At 54.1% G+C, this 16952-nt stretch overlaps 1 protein-coding gene across 1 annotated transcript in view; it reads right to left on the bottom strand.

Moving 5' to 3' along the window:
* SGIP1 (SH3GL interacting endocytic adaptor 1) overlaps positions 1–16952 on the bottom strand; it is a 49749-nt gene that overhangs the window by 14056 nt on the left and 18741 nt on the right. The window contains exons 4-16 of the mRNA XM_086753460.1: positions 15883–15939; positions 15580–15634; positions 14813–14988; positions 12691–12702; positions 12018–12029; positions 11315–11339; positions 10934–10985; positions 9814–9899; positions 8868–8960; positions 8024–8098; positions 6234–6686; positions 3396–3517; positions 2448–2574 (exon numbers count right to left, since the gene is read on the bottom strand). Coding sequence (XP_086609586.1) covers positions 2448–2574; positions 3396–3517; positions 6234–6686; positions 8024–8098; positions 8868–8960; positions 9814–9899; positions 10934–10985; positions 11315–11339; positions 12018–12029; positions 12691–12702; positions 14813–14988; positions 15580–15634; positions 15883–15939 — 1345 coding nt within the window. The remainder of the gene's footprint in view (positions 1–2447; positions 2575–3395; positions 3518–6233; positions 6687–8023; positions 8099–8867; positions 8961–9813; positions 9900–10933; positions 10986–11314; positions 11340–12017; positions 12030–12690; positions 12703–14812; positions 14989–15579; positions 15635–15882; positions 15940–16952) is intronic.

Here is a 16952-nt window from a genome sequence, read left to right as displayed (position 1 = left end):
TGCCCGCAGCCGCCCGCTCCGAAGCCGGATGTCTGGGAAAATGCCCTGCTGATACAGTACCTGCAGGCATTTCACAGCGCCTTTCAAACACGGGCAGTTTGTCAATAAAAGCATCGTCTTCTGATAACGTAAGCAGAAGAAACACAAAGGAAGAAAGATAAAAAATGAAAAAACAAATCTCAACTCAAATCAAGCAACACACTGCGTCAACGAAAAAAGACAGAGGATTGGAACGAGCAGAACAACGGAAGAGTCGCTGACACAGAAATAACAGCTTCTTTCTTTGCAGTAAATTATTCAGACTGTACGTGCAACCACAACGAAAGCAAACCAGAACAGCACGGGGGGGGACAAAGAAACGCGACGACTCTTCCACGTGCTCTGGGACAAACTCCGTTGGACTTTGCCACAGGAAACGAGAGACGGAGAGCGTGGTGGAGCCGGACCGGCGGCCAGCCGCGGGCTGTGGGCAGCCCCAGCCGGGTCGGGGTGTCCCAGCCCCACGGGACCCCTGGTCCCAGGCCAAATCCTGGCAACGTGGTGCCCGCTGCTTGCTTTTCGTGGAGCTGGAGGTGCAAAGCCAGCAATCTGGGGGTGCTGCTTCCGGCTGGCCCATTTGGTGGCCCCCCCCCGCCAAGGGGTGACCCGAGAGCCCCGGTTTTGGCTCTGTTTTGAGGAAAGCCCCCGTGGAGGGAGTGGGAGGCAGCAGGGCTGGTGGGCACACAGCTTCCCACTCCCCACCACAGCCCCCGCTGCTCACCCCAGCATCAGGGCAGGGTCATTAAAAAGCATCAAATGGCAAATTTCGGTCACAAAAATGTTTATCTTAAAGGGGAAAAAAATAAATTAAAAACGAGAGCGCAAGGAAGCCATTGCCTGCTCAGCGATGCATGCCCTGGCAGGGCAGGGGCTGTCAGCCTCGCACGCAGCCCCCATTTCATCGCCGCTTCTCCCAGCCCCCTGAAGCCCCCCCACCATCCCTGCCCTCAGCCTGCCTGCTCCCCTCAACCAAAATCACGTTGACCACCGCAGCCCCAGGCGCCTCGTGGCCACCGTGCCCACGGGCACTGGCCGAGGCCACCGCCAGCCCCACCGCCGGCCGCTCGCTGCGGAATGGGCACAGACAGGATCAACAGCCGACACTGGGGATGCTCGGGGCTGGCTGGCCCCTTGTGCAAGATGCATTTTTGTTTTGTTTTTTTTTTTTTTTTTTCTTTTTCTGGCAGCATACCGTGACAGCGACCAACAGCCGGCGAACAGGTACAAGCAACTACGACACCTCGAAAGTGAAGCAACCAACAGGATGGAGACGCAGGGCAGAGACTCCAGCAAACCTACAGGGAGGGCTCGGGCGGGCACGCGTGGCCACCGGCACCGTGGGGACGTCACCCACCCCATCATCTTCTGGCCATCAGAGACGGCATCGGGGTGGCGATGCTGGCGCTCCCACAGCCTCCTAAGGTGACAGCCGGTGGGAAACGCTGCAGCCAGGGCCCCACACACCAACGCCAGCTGGGTTTGGGGTTTTTTTGGAGGGTTTTTTTTGGGTTTCAGCTCCCTCTGCAGAGCCCATCTGCCAGCCTACACCAGCCACGGTCTGCAAAGCTCCTTCCCCACCACGCAAACCAGGCGTGCTCATCGGAAAAGAAAAATAAAACCATGGAAAGGAAGGAAAAAAAAAGGAGAGGGATGTTCCGGGTAGAAGATGGAGCTGCGGGAAGCAAGGGGCGGTGGGGCCGGCAGCTGGGTGGGACGGCAGGGATGGCAGAGGAGGGAGCGGCAGCAGCCGGGACAGAAGGAGGAGGAGGACGGCCCGGGGGATCCAAGACGTGGAGCCTGGGAGCTGCCAGCCAGCCTTCAGTTGCGTTTCTTGTCTCAGGCCCTGGGGGCACCTGGAGGGTTTCACAAAACCCGTGCTTTTCAGGACATTCCTCCAAAAGAAAATGGCAGCGCTTTGTTCTGGTCTAGGACCTGTCAGACTAATGGTTTGGAAGAGCCTTGGCCAAGAGCCTGTTTCCCGCTACCACTTTAAGGGGAAGCGCGATTTTTAGGACGTTCAAGGAGATTTAAGATCGGTTGTCTCCTGGATCCCAAGGTCTGGCTTCCAGCCCCGCTCCCCTCCAGGATACAAGCATCCCACCCAACAAAAGCTTATTTTGACCAAATTTACAAACCATAAACACATTATATGTTACATTTTACTCAGTAATAACCTCTACCTGTATCAAACGTTCATTTTTCTCCCTGCATTTGGAGCTGCCACAAAAAGAAATCTTCCCTAGCAGCATCACGATCATGACCCATCGCACCCCCCCTCAAATCCCTCTTTGCATTTAAGCGCCTGACGAAAATGAACGACCGCTAACCCGAAGAAGGATCTGGCAAATGAAAAGGTTTCAGGAATGTTTTTGGAAAGGTGAAAGAACAGCAGTGCTGCGTGTTTTTACCGACGGTGGGAGTGGTGGCTGCGCTCAGGGAATTGGTGGAAGATATGGAGGAGGTGCTCTCAGCCCGGGCTAAAGGCGCGATCGGAGGAGGGCTGGATGAGTGGATAGGAGGGCTAAAAGGTCTGGACTGCAGAAAAACATAAAATAACAGAACGTTAAAGAAAATAATATCCCAAATGACATTTGTATCAAACAAACAGAAGCTTTTTTCCTGAAGCCGTAACCCTCCGCACCTCCAGGCCAGCCGGCCGCGCTGGTGTCCGGGGACAGGCCCCGGGTTAGCGCAAAACTGAACAATTTTAGTTCTTTCAGTGCCAATGACGTTTTAGTCTGGACCCAGAGAAACGGCAAGCGATTCCCACCATCTTGTGGCTCTGGGCATTTGAAATCCCCATCCGCACCAGGAGCTGCAGGGATCACGGGATGGATTTAACAGACTGGGCACCGGGAAGGGCGCGGCACCCACCGTGTGCCGGCTCACTGGAGAGCAGCTCGTTGATAATTTTGTATCCGTAACGTCCATCCAGGAATTCTCTACTACTTACCTAAAGCAGCCCACGGTGGCGGGGAGCCCCACCAAAGATTGCCAGGCTTCCCCCCCCCATCCAGACCCCCTTGGTGGGCACGGCTGGACCCTTCCCAGGGGCACGCTCCCTTTTCACACCCGTTTTCTGCCTCTACCATAACCGCAAACCACCGCTTGCCCGCGGTCGGCATCGCCGGCAGGCAGAGCTGGAGGCGCGCACAGCCATATTTCCATGCGCAATTTGTTTTGGTGAACAAATTTTAGAAAACTCTACCCAGGCCAGGCAACACCCGTTGGTTATTTGCTCTTAATCGCTTGCTCTGCTCAATTAATCTGTCACGAGACAGCAAACACAGACCCACCGCCCTGCCATGCATGTATCCCCAGCGCGCGCCGTGCTCCCGTCGCAACCCTGGACGTACCACGTCGGCGACGGCGGGCTTGCCGGGGGGCAGCTTGGGCCGGGACGGGGGTCGGGGCGGTGGTGGCGGCGGGGTGCCGCAGGTGGCCAGCGGCGTGCCGGGACGAGCCGGGGACGAGGAACCTGCAACAAAGCGGAGCTGTGAACGCGTGCAGCGCAGTCCCTGTGGCTGCCGTCCCCCGCGCCCGTCTCCTCCGCGCACAAAGCCAAAGCTTCTCCCCCAGGAGCCGGCATGGGCGCACGCCCATGCCCTGCACAAGTTCCCCTGGACCGTTGCTCCATGGTAGCAGCTTTGCGCAGGAGAAGAGCATTTTTGGGATTGCTGACGCCAATGCATCTGCTCATCTGCGCCGGGTACCCGGCCCCCTTGGCCAGGAGCGCTGGGCAAAATTGTTATCGGAGAAGTTCTATGGGTTTACCTGAAAACCAGCAACACGAGTAGGAGAAAAATGATGGGCTGAGAATGAGTTTAAGCCCTGCAGCAGTTGGTGCTGAGGCCACAGCTCCTGGGGCTCCGCGAGCTCCTGGGGCAGCACAGCCAGCGAGCAGGGTCGGTCCCCCACCCCAGGCGTGAGGGGTCCTGGCGAGATGGGCAACGCTTTGTCCGAGTGAAGAAGAGGAAGGGCGGAAGAGCAAGGCTATGGGGTTGGCTGGGAGCGCAAAGCGTTTCCCAGCCGGCTGGAAGAGTTTCGAAGAAAGAGAGGGTGCTGTCGTTGGGGTTCGTGTGGTCCCTGCAGCTGCTGCCTTGCTGCAAAGGGGGACTTCTTGCCATCAAATAGAAATTTTAACAGATGCCTAAGAGGATACCGAGCAGGCTATTTTTCTCCACATGCAGAAATTCCTTCTGGGGCAAGTTCAGCGATAACCGGTGCTGTGCGGAGCGGTCGGCGGTGGCACCGAGACAAGAGGGGCGGCAGGAGCGGGGCAGGGACGCAGGTCCCGTTTCGCAGGATGGCTGAGCCGGCGTTTGCACAGCCCCCGTGGGGCTCAGCAGCCCCTTACGATCTGCAGAGCGGCGTGTTTTGCTACAGCGACAATAAAGTGACGTCTTCAGCTTTATTTTTCCTGCTTACCAGAGAATCAATTTTGTAAATTGTTTGGGTGATGAAGGAAATATCAAAGCTAGATCTACAGATTTGAAACTCAGATGTAAAGGGCAGAAGGCAGACGAGAGGTTGACTTGTTCAAGGAGAGTGTAAACCCTGGCCATTCATTTGCACACCTCCAAAATTTAAGCCATTTTTATTTAGAAGCCTAATTTGGGAACCAAAGTTTGACTTTTTCCTTCCTCATCCCAGTAAGTGCCTGACAAAACAGGAATTATTTAGGCAAAGTAACCTAGCAGCACCAAACGAATGTCACAAGGTGGAACCTTCGAGGGTGAATTTGACCCCAGCTGAGGAGCAGCTGCCAGCTAGGCACAGCCCTGCCGCTCATCAGCCTTCATCAGAGCAGATTTATTCTTCAGGGAGTTGAGGTTCTCCAGAGGAATTACCTCTACAACAAGAAACTGCAGCACCGTGTTGTAAATCAGCACAAAATGGGAATCCGGCTGGGATGCTGGTCCCCAGCCCTGTCTCAGCGAAACCCGCAGGCCCAGGCTCCCGCGGGATGCGATGGCAGGAGGGTGGCTTGGGATGACCCTGCTCCATGGCATACCGCAGCCGGACACCCCTGGGGCTGGATGCGGTGATGAGGGCCTTGGAATGGTGGAGAGGATAAGAGTGGGAAGAGTGCTGGATCCGCACCACAGCCATGGGATGTGGCTTTCTGGAGACGCGCATGGTTTTCGTGTGTGTATTTCAATGCTCCACGGTTTTCCAGCTCGCCATCCCGCATGGGGTAAGGCCGAGGTGCCAGTGGGCTGCCAAGCATGCTGAACGCAGACAGGTGGTCATTTCTGGAGGAGGTCTTCACAAGCAGGTGGCTCTGCCATGGGAGCCCGGCTCCATCCAGCCCCAGCTCGTGTGAGGGGGGTTTCTCCATCCATCCCGACATGTGGAGCCCTGGCGCGTCCCCATCCTACGGACCCGCGCTTGCGCAAGGTGGTTGCTCGGTTGGCATCGGGTTGGAGAGCAGTCTACGAAGCAGCTTGCCCTTTCCTGCTGCCAGTCTCATGGATACATCCCAGCTCTGACCAGTGCCACCAGGATCTGGATGCTGCAGCCCCCGGCAGCTCACCCTGCTTGGACCCCCCACCCACCCACTCCACAGCCGCCTCGCCAAGCTGACACGGAAAAGCCACCACCACTGAAGCAAAGCCACGCTTGCAGCAACAGCCACGCTCGGGGAACACCCCCGGCAGCACCCCCCACCACCAGAACCCCCCATGCAGAGGGCACGGCTTTCAAGCTCACACGAGGCTGGTGACAGCAGCTGGGCACAGAGCTGCACACCCACTGTGCCCATTGTCTCCCACCACCACCGGCACGGGTGGAGGTGCCTGCGAGGTTCTGCAGGGGCAATGCTCTCAAAAATAATTTCTCATGGATGCAGGATGGCAGCTCACTTAGATTATTTGCCTGAAATGTTTCCATCTATGTTCACTCTGAAGCCTACTGAGGGCGGAGCTGCAGCAATGGCAATCCTTGCGGTGGGGGGGTTATGCGCGTAGCAGAGGTGGGAAGGGCTGCTCACTGGAGCTTTGGGGAAAGGCTGTCAGACCCATGAGACACGCAGCAGGGAGAGGGGGAGAGGACACAGGAGGCAGACGCTGGACGAGGAAGCACAGGACGGCCGGGTGGGAGAGCAGGCGCCGGGCACAGGCACAACCAGGTAGGAGGGGATGGCAGATGCGGTCACGGCCACACTGAAGCACACCCAACGCCGTGGGACGTACCGCTGGTGCTTCCCGTACCGCTGCTGGCGCCCGGTCCAGGTGAGGAGACCACCGTCCGGTAGGTGGGCGGCGGAGGGGGAGGCGGGGTCGCTCTTTGTCCCAGCCCAAAATCTTTGGGAGAGGCAACCGGCTCCAAGTTATCATCCTTAAGGTAGGACTGCTCGGAAAACTTCTTGTGAACCTCTTCCAGCTGCAGCGGCGAGGGGAGCGGGCGAGAGGGCTCGGCCGCTGGAGCATCAGCGGGGCTGCCTGCCGCCGGCGGGGACTTCGCTTTTTCCCGGGGCGTCAACTGCGGAGTCGCGTTTTCCGGAGATTGATCAGAAAAATTGACCCACTTGTTTTCTGCGTTAGCAGCAGCAGACTTGGGGGATGGGACGGGGCCAAAAATGCTGTCCAAGTCATTGATGGACGGAAGTTTGTCACTTTTGAGTTCTGCTGCTGGCTGGTCGCCTCCTGTGGTCAGAGTAGTTTGTTTTATACTTAGCATTAACCGAGCGGGACACTATTCTCTATGGGGCTCTACGCCAGCTACTTTCGAGAGGAGATAGATGCTCTAAAAACATATTTTCTTACAAGCTGCCAGGAATATAATTCATGTGCAAGAAAGTTTCTCCATCCCATCACGCGCCATGCGTATAAACCACACTGGATTGAAACAACACACATGGGATCAGAGACAGCATGCACCACACGCCGCCTTCGCCATCACTTCGTCCGCAAGGGTCCCGTACCCTCCCCAAATTCACAGCTGGCTCTCAGCCTCTGTTTGTGTCGCCTAAATAACATCGTTAGGTCATTATCGTCGCGCTGGGTTATCAGTGGGTATTAAGCTTCCACACTCAGCACTCTTACACACTCCGCTGTATGTATTTATGAACACATATATATAAATATATGTTGAAATACATATTTAATTGGCCCTGTAACCCCTGGCACTAGGCATGCAGCACAGGAAGGCGCGCAGGGTGTACGTATTTCAGCTGCCAATAGCGGCAGATAACGGTATTTTAGGGCTCTACCCACTGAGCTACCGCACATCAACGTTCGTATGTGACTCCACAACCAACGCCAAGGCAGGGTTCCTCAGCAAAATCCTGAGGGAGAACCTCCATCCTTCCTTTCCTGCTCTCTTTTCCTGTGTTTGTCTCCCCGGAGGGGAGCTGGCAGCTCCCCGACGCCCAGCGCTTCGTTTTGCACAGCCCGGATGGAGGGAGGAGGCGAGGAGCAGGGCAGTGCTTGGCCACAGGACTGGGGCAGCCCGTGGCCCCACGACAGCCCCGTGCATACGGCTGTGGCTTAACGTGCCCCCCCAGGCTCCTCGTATCAGCGTCCCACCCCTAATCCTGAGTTTAGGTGGTAAAACACAGTTTTTGCTAGAATAGGACAGCAGACAGCACCCCCAGCAACATGAATTATACGCTTGTAAGCGCTTCGCGTCCCCTGGCTGCATCCATCTCCCCATCCCTTCCTTCGGGCTGCCCTTTACTGCAGGCACCCTTTCATTCCCAATTTTGAGAAGGATTTTAAGGTTAGCGTTGCATTTCCTTTCTAAAAGCAACCAGTATCAAAGGCGAGGACAGGAGGGCATTCATTTCCCCAGGGCAACGCTGGCTGGGGAGCCACAAGCATCTTCGCACGGCTCCTAAAGCATCGTCCTGACCGCAAGGGGAAGAGGATGCACGAAGGCCGAACCCATGTCCGAAACGCAACCCCGGGGACCCGAGCCCCCAGCGCAGCCCCCACGTCGGTCTACCGGGGCTGGGCGAGGAGATTGGGTGCCGAGTTTTTACCTATTCCCACCGTCAGAGGGGAGCCGGTGCGCGGCGGCGTGGCCGGGATGTTCTTCGGTGGGAGCGGCGGAGGCGCTGCGGAAGAGAGCGGAGGCAGGAATTCAGTTGCAGTGCCTTGGGAAGAGAGGCACGAGGGTGCGATGCAGGCAGCGGGAGCGTTCCGCAGCCCAGGGGTTCACGGTGGTGCGCTGAGCAACACACAATCGCTAGTGGCCTTCTTTTTGTTGGGTTTTTGTTTTTTTTTTTTTTTTTTTTTATTTGGTGTGTTTGGGTATTTTTTGCCCCATTTTTAAATCTTAGGTTGTCCTCATGTCTTAAAACCTTGAGTTACCATTGTAATTAAAAGCTGTAGCCCCTGAGGCCCGTATCTGCCTCCGCGTTTCTCACACGCCTACCCCACATGGATGCGGGATGCTCAAACAGGGGGAGGAAGGTCGCGGCTGATTAACGCAGCGCTGCTTTGCAGGGGCGTTGGCTCGGCACCCTTCAGCAACCCTTCCTACCGCCAGTGTCCCAATCCCCTTGCAAGCTTGTGAGGCTGCCTTGACCTCAGCATGCCAGCTGGCAGCGCCGGGGCTGGGTTCGGCACGAAATAGGCTGTGCTGATGGCTAACGAGGGGAAAAAAAAAAAAAGAAAAGAAAAGAGAGGAGGAATAGGGAAAGAATGACTTTGCAGCTAGGCAAGAGTCAAGCCGGGGAGGAAAATCCCCTCTAACTTGCTGTGGGATTACAATATTCCAGAATTGCATAGTAGCAGGAGTCTGGATGGGGAAGAATAAAAGATTAGATTTCATTTCTCTATATACTCATTTGGTTTTGGTTGATAACCTGCACAGTCACTTACTTCCAGTTGGAAAAGGTCTGGGTAGCTTTGGAGACTCCACGCTTGCGTTGGCGGGCTGGACCGACCCCCATATCTCAGGCTGGTCTAGAGTGGCTGAAAATCAAAAATAAATAACTACACATGCAAGGGCACTGAGAAAACTGGTTCCTTACAAACACCAAAACACAACGAGACACGTTCATCTGAGGCCTGCGAAGGGGGGAAAATAAATACTGACCTAAACCTCTCGTTAATTAAAGACAGGGAGGTTTCTGTGATGTTAGATAATTACGAGCTTGCCTGATTTTTAAACAGGTCACGCAATTAGTTTGACACTCATGCCGCTTGACAAACAGAACAATACCATTTATGTCTTCTGAGGCTTGCTACGTTTAGTGAAACATTGCATTCGTCGGCTGGAATTTTAGGAAACGCAGAAAAACCCCAGGTATTAAAGAGAAAAGATCAAGTTATATTCACAGAGGTTGTAGGGGGAAAAACCCACTCTTCTATCTCTCATTTAGACTTTTTGCACTGTTTTTCGTGGGCTATGCAGAGAGAGCTGCATGCAAACAGTTTTGATTAACAGAACTAACTGGAGTGGTTAATTACAAGGCCTAACGAGGCTACAAGTGGCACTGGCAATTCGTGATAGCCAAGCAGAGCAGGGAGGAGATGACCTCTCCGGGAACAAACCGCTCCGAGGGAGAATGGGGTTTTTCTTGGGGAAAATAAGAATATTAGTAATGTTTGTTAGCTGCTCTCTTCCAGGATCTGTCCCAAGCCCACATTGTTAACTAATTGACTTAAACCCTTGCTCTCTTTCCATATAACCCCCAACCCCACACTGCCTGTAACACAACTACTTTGCGTTCTGCTTTGATTTTGGGTTTCCTCCTCCTTCAAGGGTGCTGTGAGCCCTCCCTGGGTCCCTGCCCAGAGCTGCCACCCGCGTCCCCCGACCCACCGTCCAGCTTCTGCTCCTCGAACGCCGACTCCAGCGGGGGCCCGAAGAGCGGTGCCAGCGCCGCCGGGTCCTCCCCGGCTTTCTTGCTGCGGGACGAGACAAGCGTGGAGGAACCGTGAGGTTTGCGTGTGTGCTCAGACATGGTGTTTCACTATCAGTCTGTATTTTTGTTTCATGTTCTAGACTAACAGACACCTTGCGAAACACAGGGTTTCAGGCAGAGAAAAAGGAAAGGAGAGCAGTAGCACCGGCCGTAGCACTGCGGTGCAAACCCCGTAGCTCCCAAGCCGCCGTGGAGGCACCACGGATTGCTTCAGGATTAATCAGAGCTACTCCGGACTGCACCAAAAAAAAAAGTATGGACCATGCGCAGGTCCAGTGCACCTTGAGTCAAGCCCTGCAGCCGCCCAGGGTGCACTTCTAGCGAGATTTGGCTTTGCTCCATCTCCAGCAGCCTGTTTGCTTTCCTCAGTCGATATATACCCACTGCACACGCCAACTCTCACTATCGATCAGGCTGGAGGTGGCTTCCGGCCGCGGACATCCCCACCGCGCTGGTGGGAGAGCGGTACGGATGCTCTGCATCCGAACCCAGGGCTGCCACTGCCATCCAGCTCCTTGGCTCCGCGTATTTTGTGCGGCCACGCTCCGGTGGGATCCGCCGTCACCGGCTGGGCACCTTCCCTCATTTCTCCTTTACTCACACAGCATCTGAGCAAAGAGCCCGTGGACGCTAAGCTCCCTATGCCTCCTGCATCCTGCGGCACGGAGCATTTATGCAGCTTTTTTAAACACCAAACTTGGTGTTTGACTGTCTCATGGGCCTAAAAGAGTTCAAAAAGTGATGGTTTTTTGCAGTGCTATCTTTGAGGAGCCAAACTGGGGCAAGCTCAGCTAGGCAATATTTGTACGGCTGTAAATACCCAGTGGCTTTGCTGCATTTTTTTCTGGGTTTGACCTACCCAGGTATACAGAAAAAAAAAGACCAAAATCTGGAGAAACAGATGCTTCCCATTGAGCCATGGTGCAAATGCCCATCAAAACGTCTGAAAACAACATGAGGTTGACGTGCCTGACCGTAGCTGTGTTGGACGATGACACTGGTGGACTCCGTACTGACCTGGCGGGGTCTGGCGTCGGCGTGGAGCGCCGGGGCCGCGCGATCTCCTCACCTGCGGCACAGGACGGACAGCGCGGGGTTAGAGGCGTCCCCATCCCCCCACCCCGTGTCCCGCCCCACACCTACTGTGCAAGTGCTGGCAATAAAAGGTCTGGTTTATTAATTCAGATTTTGTTTCTGTGGAGCACTAGACTAGGGAGCTGCACCGTTTCTACACATGCCCCTTCTTTACGGAAGACATTTGGGTGCCATCGTTTCTACCAGGACCACTTTAGAACAAACCTAACCCCTTCCCTTTTTTTTTTTTTTTTCCTTTTCTTCCCCTTCCCCAAAATACCACCTCCACCCCCCTGCCTCTTGAAGGCTGCAGGACATACTTACTGGATAAATTCCTTTTAATCGTCCCCTGGAATTAGAAACACATCAGGTAAGCGAAACGCATGGGGACACGGGCACACGGCAATTGTCATCCGAGGAGGGACACCGCAGGAGCAAAGCGGATGCGGCAGGAATCGCCTGGCTGGGGCGATATTCGCTGTGCGTGGCTGAAACGTGCCCAGCTGCACGTGTGCGCTGGGAAATCCCGTTTGCTCCCAGCACACGGGAAGCAGAAAATCCCTACCGAGAGGATTTTGGGCCACGTAAAGCCAGGACCTGGCAGCGCTGCCTTCGCAGCCATCCTGACACCCTCACCCCGTCAGAAACGGCGTAAAACCAAAATCCTCATGTTTGATGGCTGCAAATTGATTTCAGCCAAGTAATTTATTTTTAGCAGCCTAAATCCTCGTTCTCACCACACAACGCACACACGCCTGCGCACAGAAAGAGCCAAACCCCTCCAGACCGTGGGAGCGGTGCGGGCGGAGGGGAGTGGGACAGGTGGCAGGGGTACTCCAGGATTGCAAGGATGCGGATGCTCGTCACTGGGGACCCCACTGGGCTGGTGGGGGAAAACAAGGTCCCACCATCACCTGGGACCACACAACGGGGCGGCTAATGGCACCGGCACCCAGCTCCCCTTCCCCCAGACCCCCCCGGCACCCCCGTCCCCAGAGCGGCAGAAGCGGCAGGCGCGGGTGCTTACCGGGCTGCGCCGCTGCGGTCAGCGAGAAGGAAGAGAGAAGAGACACCTGGTCAGAGAGCGACAGGTCAGCACCCCAGGTCCCCCGACACCCATCGCACCCCTCCATCTTCACCCACCGAGTGGGCTCCCTCCTCCACGCAGCTCCCACTGTCTGGAGCGCAACGCCTGGCTCCCTCGGGCCAGTGGGTGACGAGGAGGAGGAGAGCGGCGTCCAGAGAGACCCCTGAGGGAACCCAAACCCCGCAGAACAGGTGGATTTCCCCGTTTTGGGCTCAGACCAGTCTGAAGCCTGGCCCTCTCGGGAAACCATCACCATTGCGCACCAGTGGCCCCACAGGTCATCGCCCACCGGTGGGCTTTTCTGCTTTCTCACACTTTGTGATGCACAACGATGCACGTAAGACGTGCCCAAAACCACACCCTTAAGCATCTTGCCCAAAAACGCCCACTTTTCACCCAAACTATGTACATTGAAAGCGAAGACAGCCTAGCTCTATTTTAAAAGGCTCTAAGTTAAATCAAGGGAGAAGGACACTAATAAACAGCATGCCTTCCAAAACGGAAGGATTTGTTATTTGCACTTGACGTTCCAGCTCTAGAGACATGCAAAACAGACCACGCAAACAAGAGGACACAAGACTTAAATTGTAAGAGAAAAAACTGTATTTCTTACCGGACTTTTCCTCTAAAAGAATGCAGAAAAATAAAAAAAAAAAAAAAGAAAATGAGAATATAAGATATTTTCTATAAAGGGATAGAGAAAGAAAAGGTTTGTATTACGGCCAGGAGCGTCAGGTTAAACAGAACAGAGCGGAGCCACGCGCGCTGCCGTTCATTCAGATGGAAGATTGGAGCGAGAGAGCGCATAGAGAAATAAAAGCCTACGGAAAGGATCCACGTGATGCAGGTAGCTGTGGCTAGCGGGCCCTGCTAGCTACAGGCAAAGGCCATTTCCCATTTCTTGGAGGTTTCCACGCGAGAGGAGAATCAAAAAGCACCATTTCTACACGAACTCCCGCAGAGGCACAGCTCCTCCAGCCCGCTCCTGCCCAGGGCACCGGTGCTTTCCCAGACAGCGGGGCCGCTGCCGCTTGCCAGGATCCGGGGAGCGCCCGGCCGCGGCACCGCTCGCCTCCCCATCTGCGCCCTTTGGCTCCCTGCATGCTGGGTTTTGGATCCCGACACGGGGCAGCAGCATGGTGCCTTCTGTTTGGCCTGGCACAGGGCTCTTCTGAGCCCTCCGGCTGAGTGGAGCGCATCTGCTCTGCTTTCCAGCCAGGCACCGGCGCCAGCCCCCGCTGGGCTCCGCCGGGGTGGGATTTCCCCGAAGCCAAGCGCCCAGCGTCCCAACCCAGCGCCCAAAGGGCTGGACCCACACACGGACGTGCTCACCGGGGGCTAAATCCTCCCTAACCGAGGGCATAACTCCCCCTGACCTCAGCAGGAAAAAAAACACCACAGAGAAGAGGAGACACAATCAAATCTAGCTAAAAATACACATTTTATGGGCTTTTGTTTTACTGGAAAAAGCGAGGTGTGGAAGAACTGCCAACCCCATCGGCCTAATCCTCGTACACCGCTGCAAAACCCAACTATTTCGTAAATCAGAACAAAAGTAACCGAGGAACTTTGCACTGCTAGGAGCAGAGCGTAACCATTCAGTAATTTCTTAATAGGTCTTTATTTATTGCTGGAGACAAGATGGCTTTATAATTTTTGGCTAGACTCTCTGAAACCCCTACACCGCAGTACAGGATCCGCGGCTGCGCTGGAGCCACTGGCTACAGCGCAGGATGGGCAAACTGCTGGGGCCATGGCTCTGCAAAACCAGAATTAGCTTGGTTTTGCAGTAAGAAATAAGAAATTCTGTGGGATTATTAAATTATCCACCTATTTGGCAAATATAATTGCCAGTCTCCAATAGTCCCCCTCTACCTTTTTTGCTGAATTTCGGTGGGGGTTTTTCTTGTTGGTTTTGGTTGGTGGTTTTTGGTTTTTTTTTTTTTAACTCCTCTTTTTTTTTTTTTCCTCCATTTTGCTTCCCAAAGCAGCTGGCTGCAGTTTCTAACCCTTGAATGCTAACAGCCAGAAACCCCCTGGGCACAGCACTAAAAGCACCCAGAAGCGCCCGTCGCTGAAAAAGACCAAGTGCTGGGGGAAGCAGAGCCGTGCTGGAGGGACTTGGTATTTCCAGGGACAGTGACTCGTCCCAGAAGCGAACATTAAAGCTGACAACATGATGTTGATTTGGAAAGGAGAAAAAAATGCAGTAGTTTTCTTTTCTCTTTGCTTAGAGTTTGAGATTCATTCACGCTTCAGATGCAGGCTAATTAAAGCTCCGTCTGAAGACACAATATATCCCACACTAAAGCCTACTGATGGACAAAAATCAAATCTTTCCAGAGCTGAACAGATTGGGATGGGACGATAGAAACCTCAACAAGCCTTAGGAAAACCAGAGGGTGATGGCATTTATACTGGGAGGGAGGAGGGAGATAAGGCCTTTCCTTCCTAGCACCCCGATTCACCCCTGGGGTGAAGAATGTCCCTCCAACATCCCATACAGTGGTGTTTTATGAGCAGACAAGGGAATTTTTGGGACACTTTCAACTGGAAACACGGCTGCAATACATCTGAGCTCTACCTGCAGTCACATCATTGGCTCTGCATAAACGGGACCCTGTAAATAAGGATACAAATGCCAACTGGGCTGTTGACACCTAAGGAAGAGCCAGCCCTGCGGAGCATCACTGCTTTTGGAACCGGAGGAAGAGGCAGAAACACCGAGGACTCACCACGGGGGATGGAGAAAGTGCAATGTTGCCGATCGACGCCTTCAGCTCGTCCACCGTCGCCGCGCTCTTTAGGATGTCTTTAGCCTGCAAGGGTTTGATCTTGATGTTGAACTTCTTGTGCGCCTCCTCTTCCTCTTCGGATTCACTCGAGGAGTAGAAGTGCTTTCCTTTGGTAGGTAGAGCACAGTTAAAGAAGATTTCTTCTGCAAGGGCAAAGCCTTGGGGTTCCAAGGCTCAGGCCTCCCTGAAGAGTGGGAATTAGGTGTTCCCAAAACACTTATCCCAAATGTGTTCCCAAAACAATCATCCCAAGGACAGGAGCAGTGTGCATGGCAAATCCTCCTGTCCCTGCTCAGATATTTCGCTACTTCATCCACGTTTTATGCTTTATGGGAGCTGGTGCTCACAGTGATAAAGCCAGGCCTGGTTCAGCCCAACGATGATTTGCATCAGTGTCCGGGTTTCCTCCCCATCGGGCTCATCCCCCGCCGAGTACCAGCATCTTTCAGCAGTGGCAGAAGAAGAAATTCTGCTTTTCCGCTGACCCTTCTGCTCTACTGCCTTAGGTAATTCCTTGGGAGCCAATTTTAGCTTTGGAGTGACAGGTCAAAAAGAGAATAAAATATACATAATAAATAATATAGTGTTTGAAAATAAATAAAAATAAAATAACATAATAAAATATAAATAAGAATGTGGCCTGCCTGTGAACCCCAGCTCATCTGACAGTTTGTAAACCGAGAGGCAAAGCCAACAACAAAGGATATAGCCTGGTTCCTCGGGGCGGATGCTGTATCCCTCCTCATCAAGCTCAGGCGAATTCTGAACAGGGCACAAAAAAACCCCAGAAGGATTAGGAATGCTAACTCTCTTCCTGGAAAGCTGGAGCAGCTCTGGGCTGTTTTATGCTATTTTGTTGACGTGCAGATACAAAATACGTATCTAGATCCAACCAACACCTGAACATTGCCCAAAATGTCCACCCAGAAGTCCCAAAATGGCGGCACAGGAGCACAGCCTGGGTCCCTGCTGGGGTGCCGGACGGCAGGGTGGCTCCGTAGGACACTTACGTATCTGTCCCAGTCGATCTCCGCATAAAATCCATTTGGGGCTCCATTTGTTTTCTTCTGCAGCACATTGGAAAACAAAAATTTCCACATTTTAACATTAAGTAGAAAAAAAGGAGTGTATTTTATATGAGTGCATTGCCCCGGCGGGGATGCTGCTGGGTATCACTGGGACCGTGTGTGCGGGCATGACAGAGAGCTAAAATGCCTTTTTTTTTTTTGGAACATTCATTAGCTGAACATATAACATCTCTTAAGGAAGAGAAATGCTGCGGCCATTTCTCTGCGCGCCAGGGCGTTCACCGTGCGGTGAAGTCGGGTTGCAGCAGCGAGAGGTGTGCGGGCGGACCCGGCTGGGATGCGGCGGTGGTGGACGTCACGACACACCGACAACACACACACAGGTTATTGCTGCTTCAGACCAAGGAGGGGGGCGGTTTGGAAGGAGGCTTTGGGCATCCATCGCCTGCGGGACCCTTTGCTCCAAAACAACACCCAAAGCTCCTGCTGGCCACTGCAGCCAGCGAGCGGCTCAGGGCCTAAAGTTCAGTTGAATTCTCAATTTTGGGTACCTAAAGTAATCCAGTTTCCGTCCGCTGCCAGAGGCAGCGCCCCCCACCCCAGCACCCCGCCCGGGGTCTAGTGCACCGTCCCGGGGCGGCAGCGGCGCAGGGGCTAGGTCAGGCCACCAGCACCCTCATCCTCCCTGTCTCACCCCATGGTCCTCCGCTCAAGAGCAGAGCAACCCTCATTAGGGGGAAAAATCAGACTCTGGATGCAATTATGTGGGGCTTCGGAGTTCCCCCCCCCCAGTCTATTTGTACATAACCCCGTTTCTATCCAACTCCGATACACCTGCCTGACTGAACCTAAACAGCGTTTTCCTACATTCTGGATTTCAAACCAAAAATTACTCACTGTTTTTAACAACCCTTTCGTAGCTGTAAACCGAGCTCTGTTTTCCTTACCGAATTTTTTTTTCCTCCTTCACGCGCACTCTCGGGTTTGCTATTGCAAGGTGGCTCAGTGGGATGAGGGCTGGGCAGCTGGAACGGATGGGGGGTTGGCAGAAA

Source organism: Chlamydotis macqueenii, chromosome 8, assembly GCF_036417535.1.
Source record: "Chlamydotis macqueenii isolate bChlMac1 chromosome 8, bChlMac1.mat, whole genome shotgun sequence".
In the NCBI taxonomy this organism is placed as follows: Eukaryota; Metazoa; Chordata; class Aves; order Otidiformes; family Otididae; genus Chlamydotis; species Chlamydotis macqueenii.
This window is presented reverse-complemented; position numbering and strand designations above follow the sequence as displayed.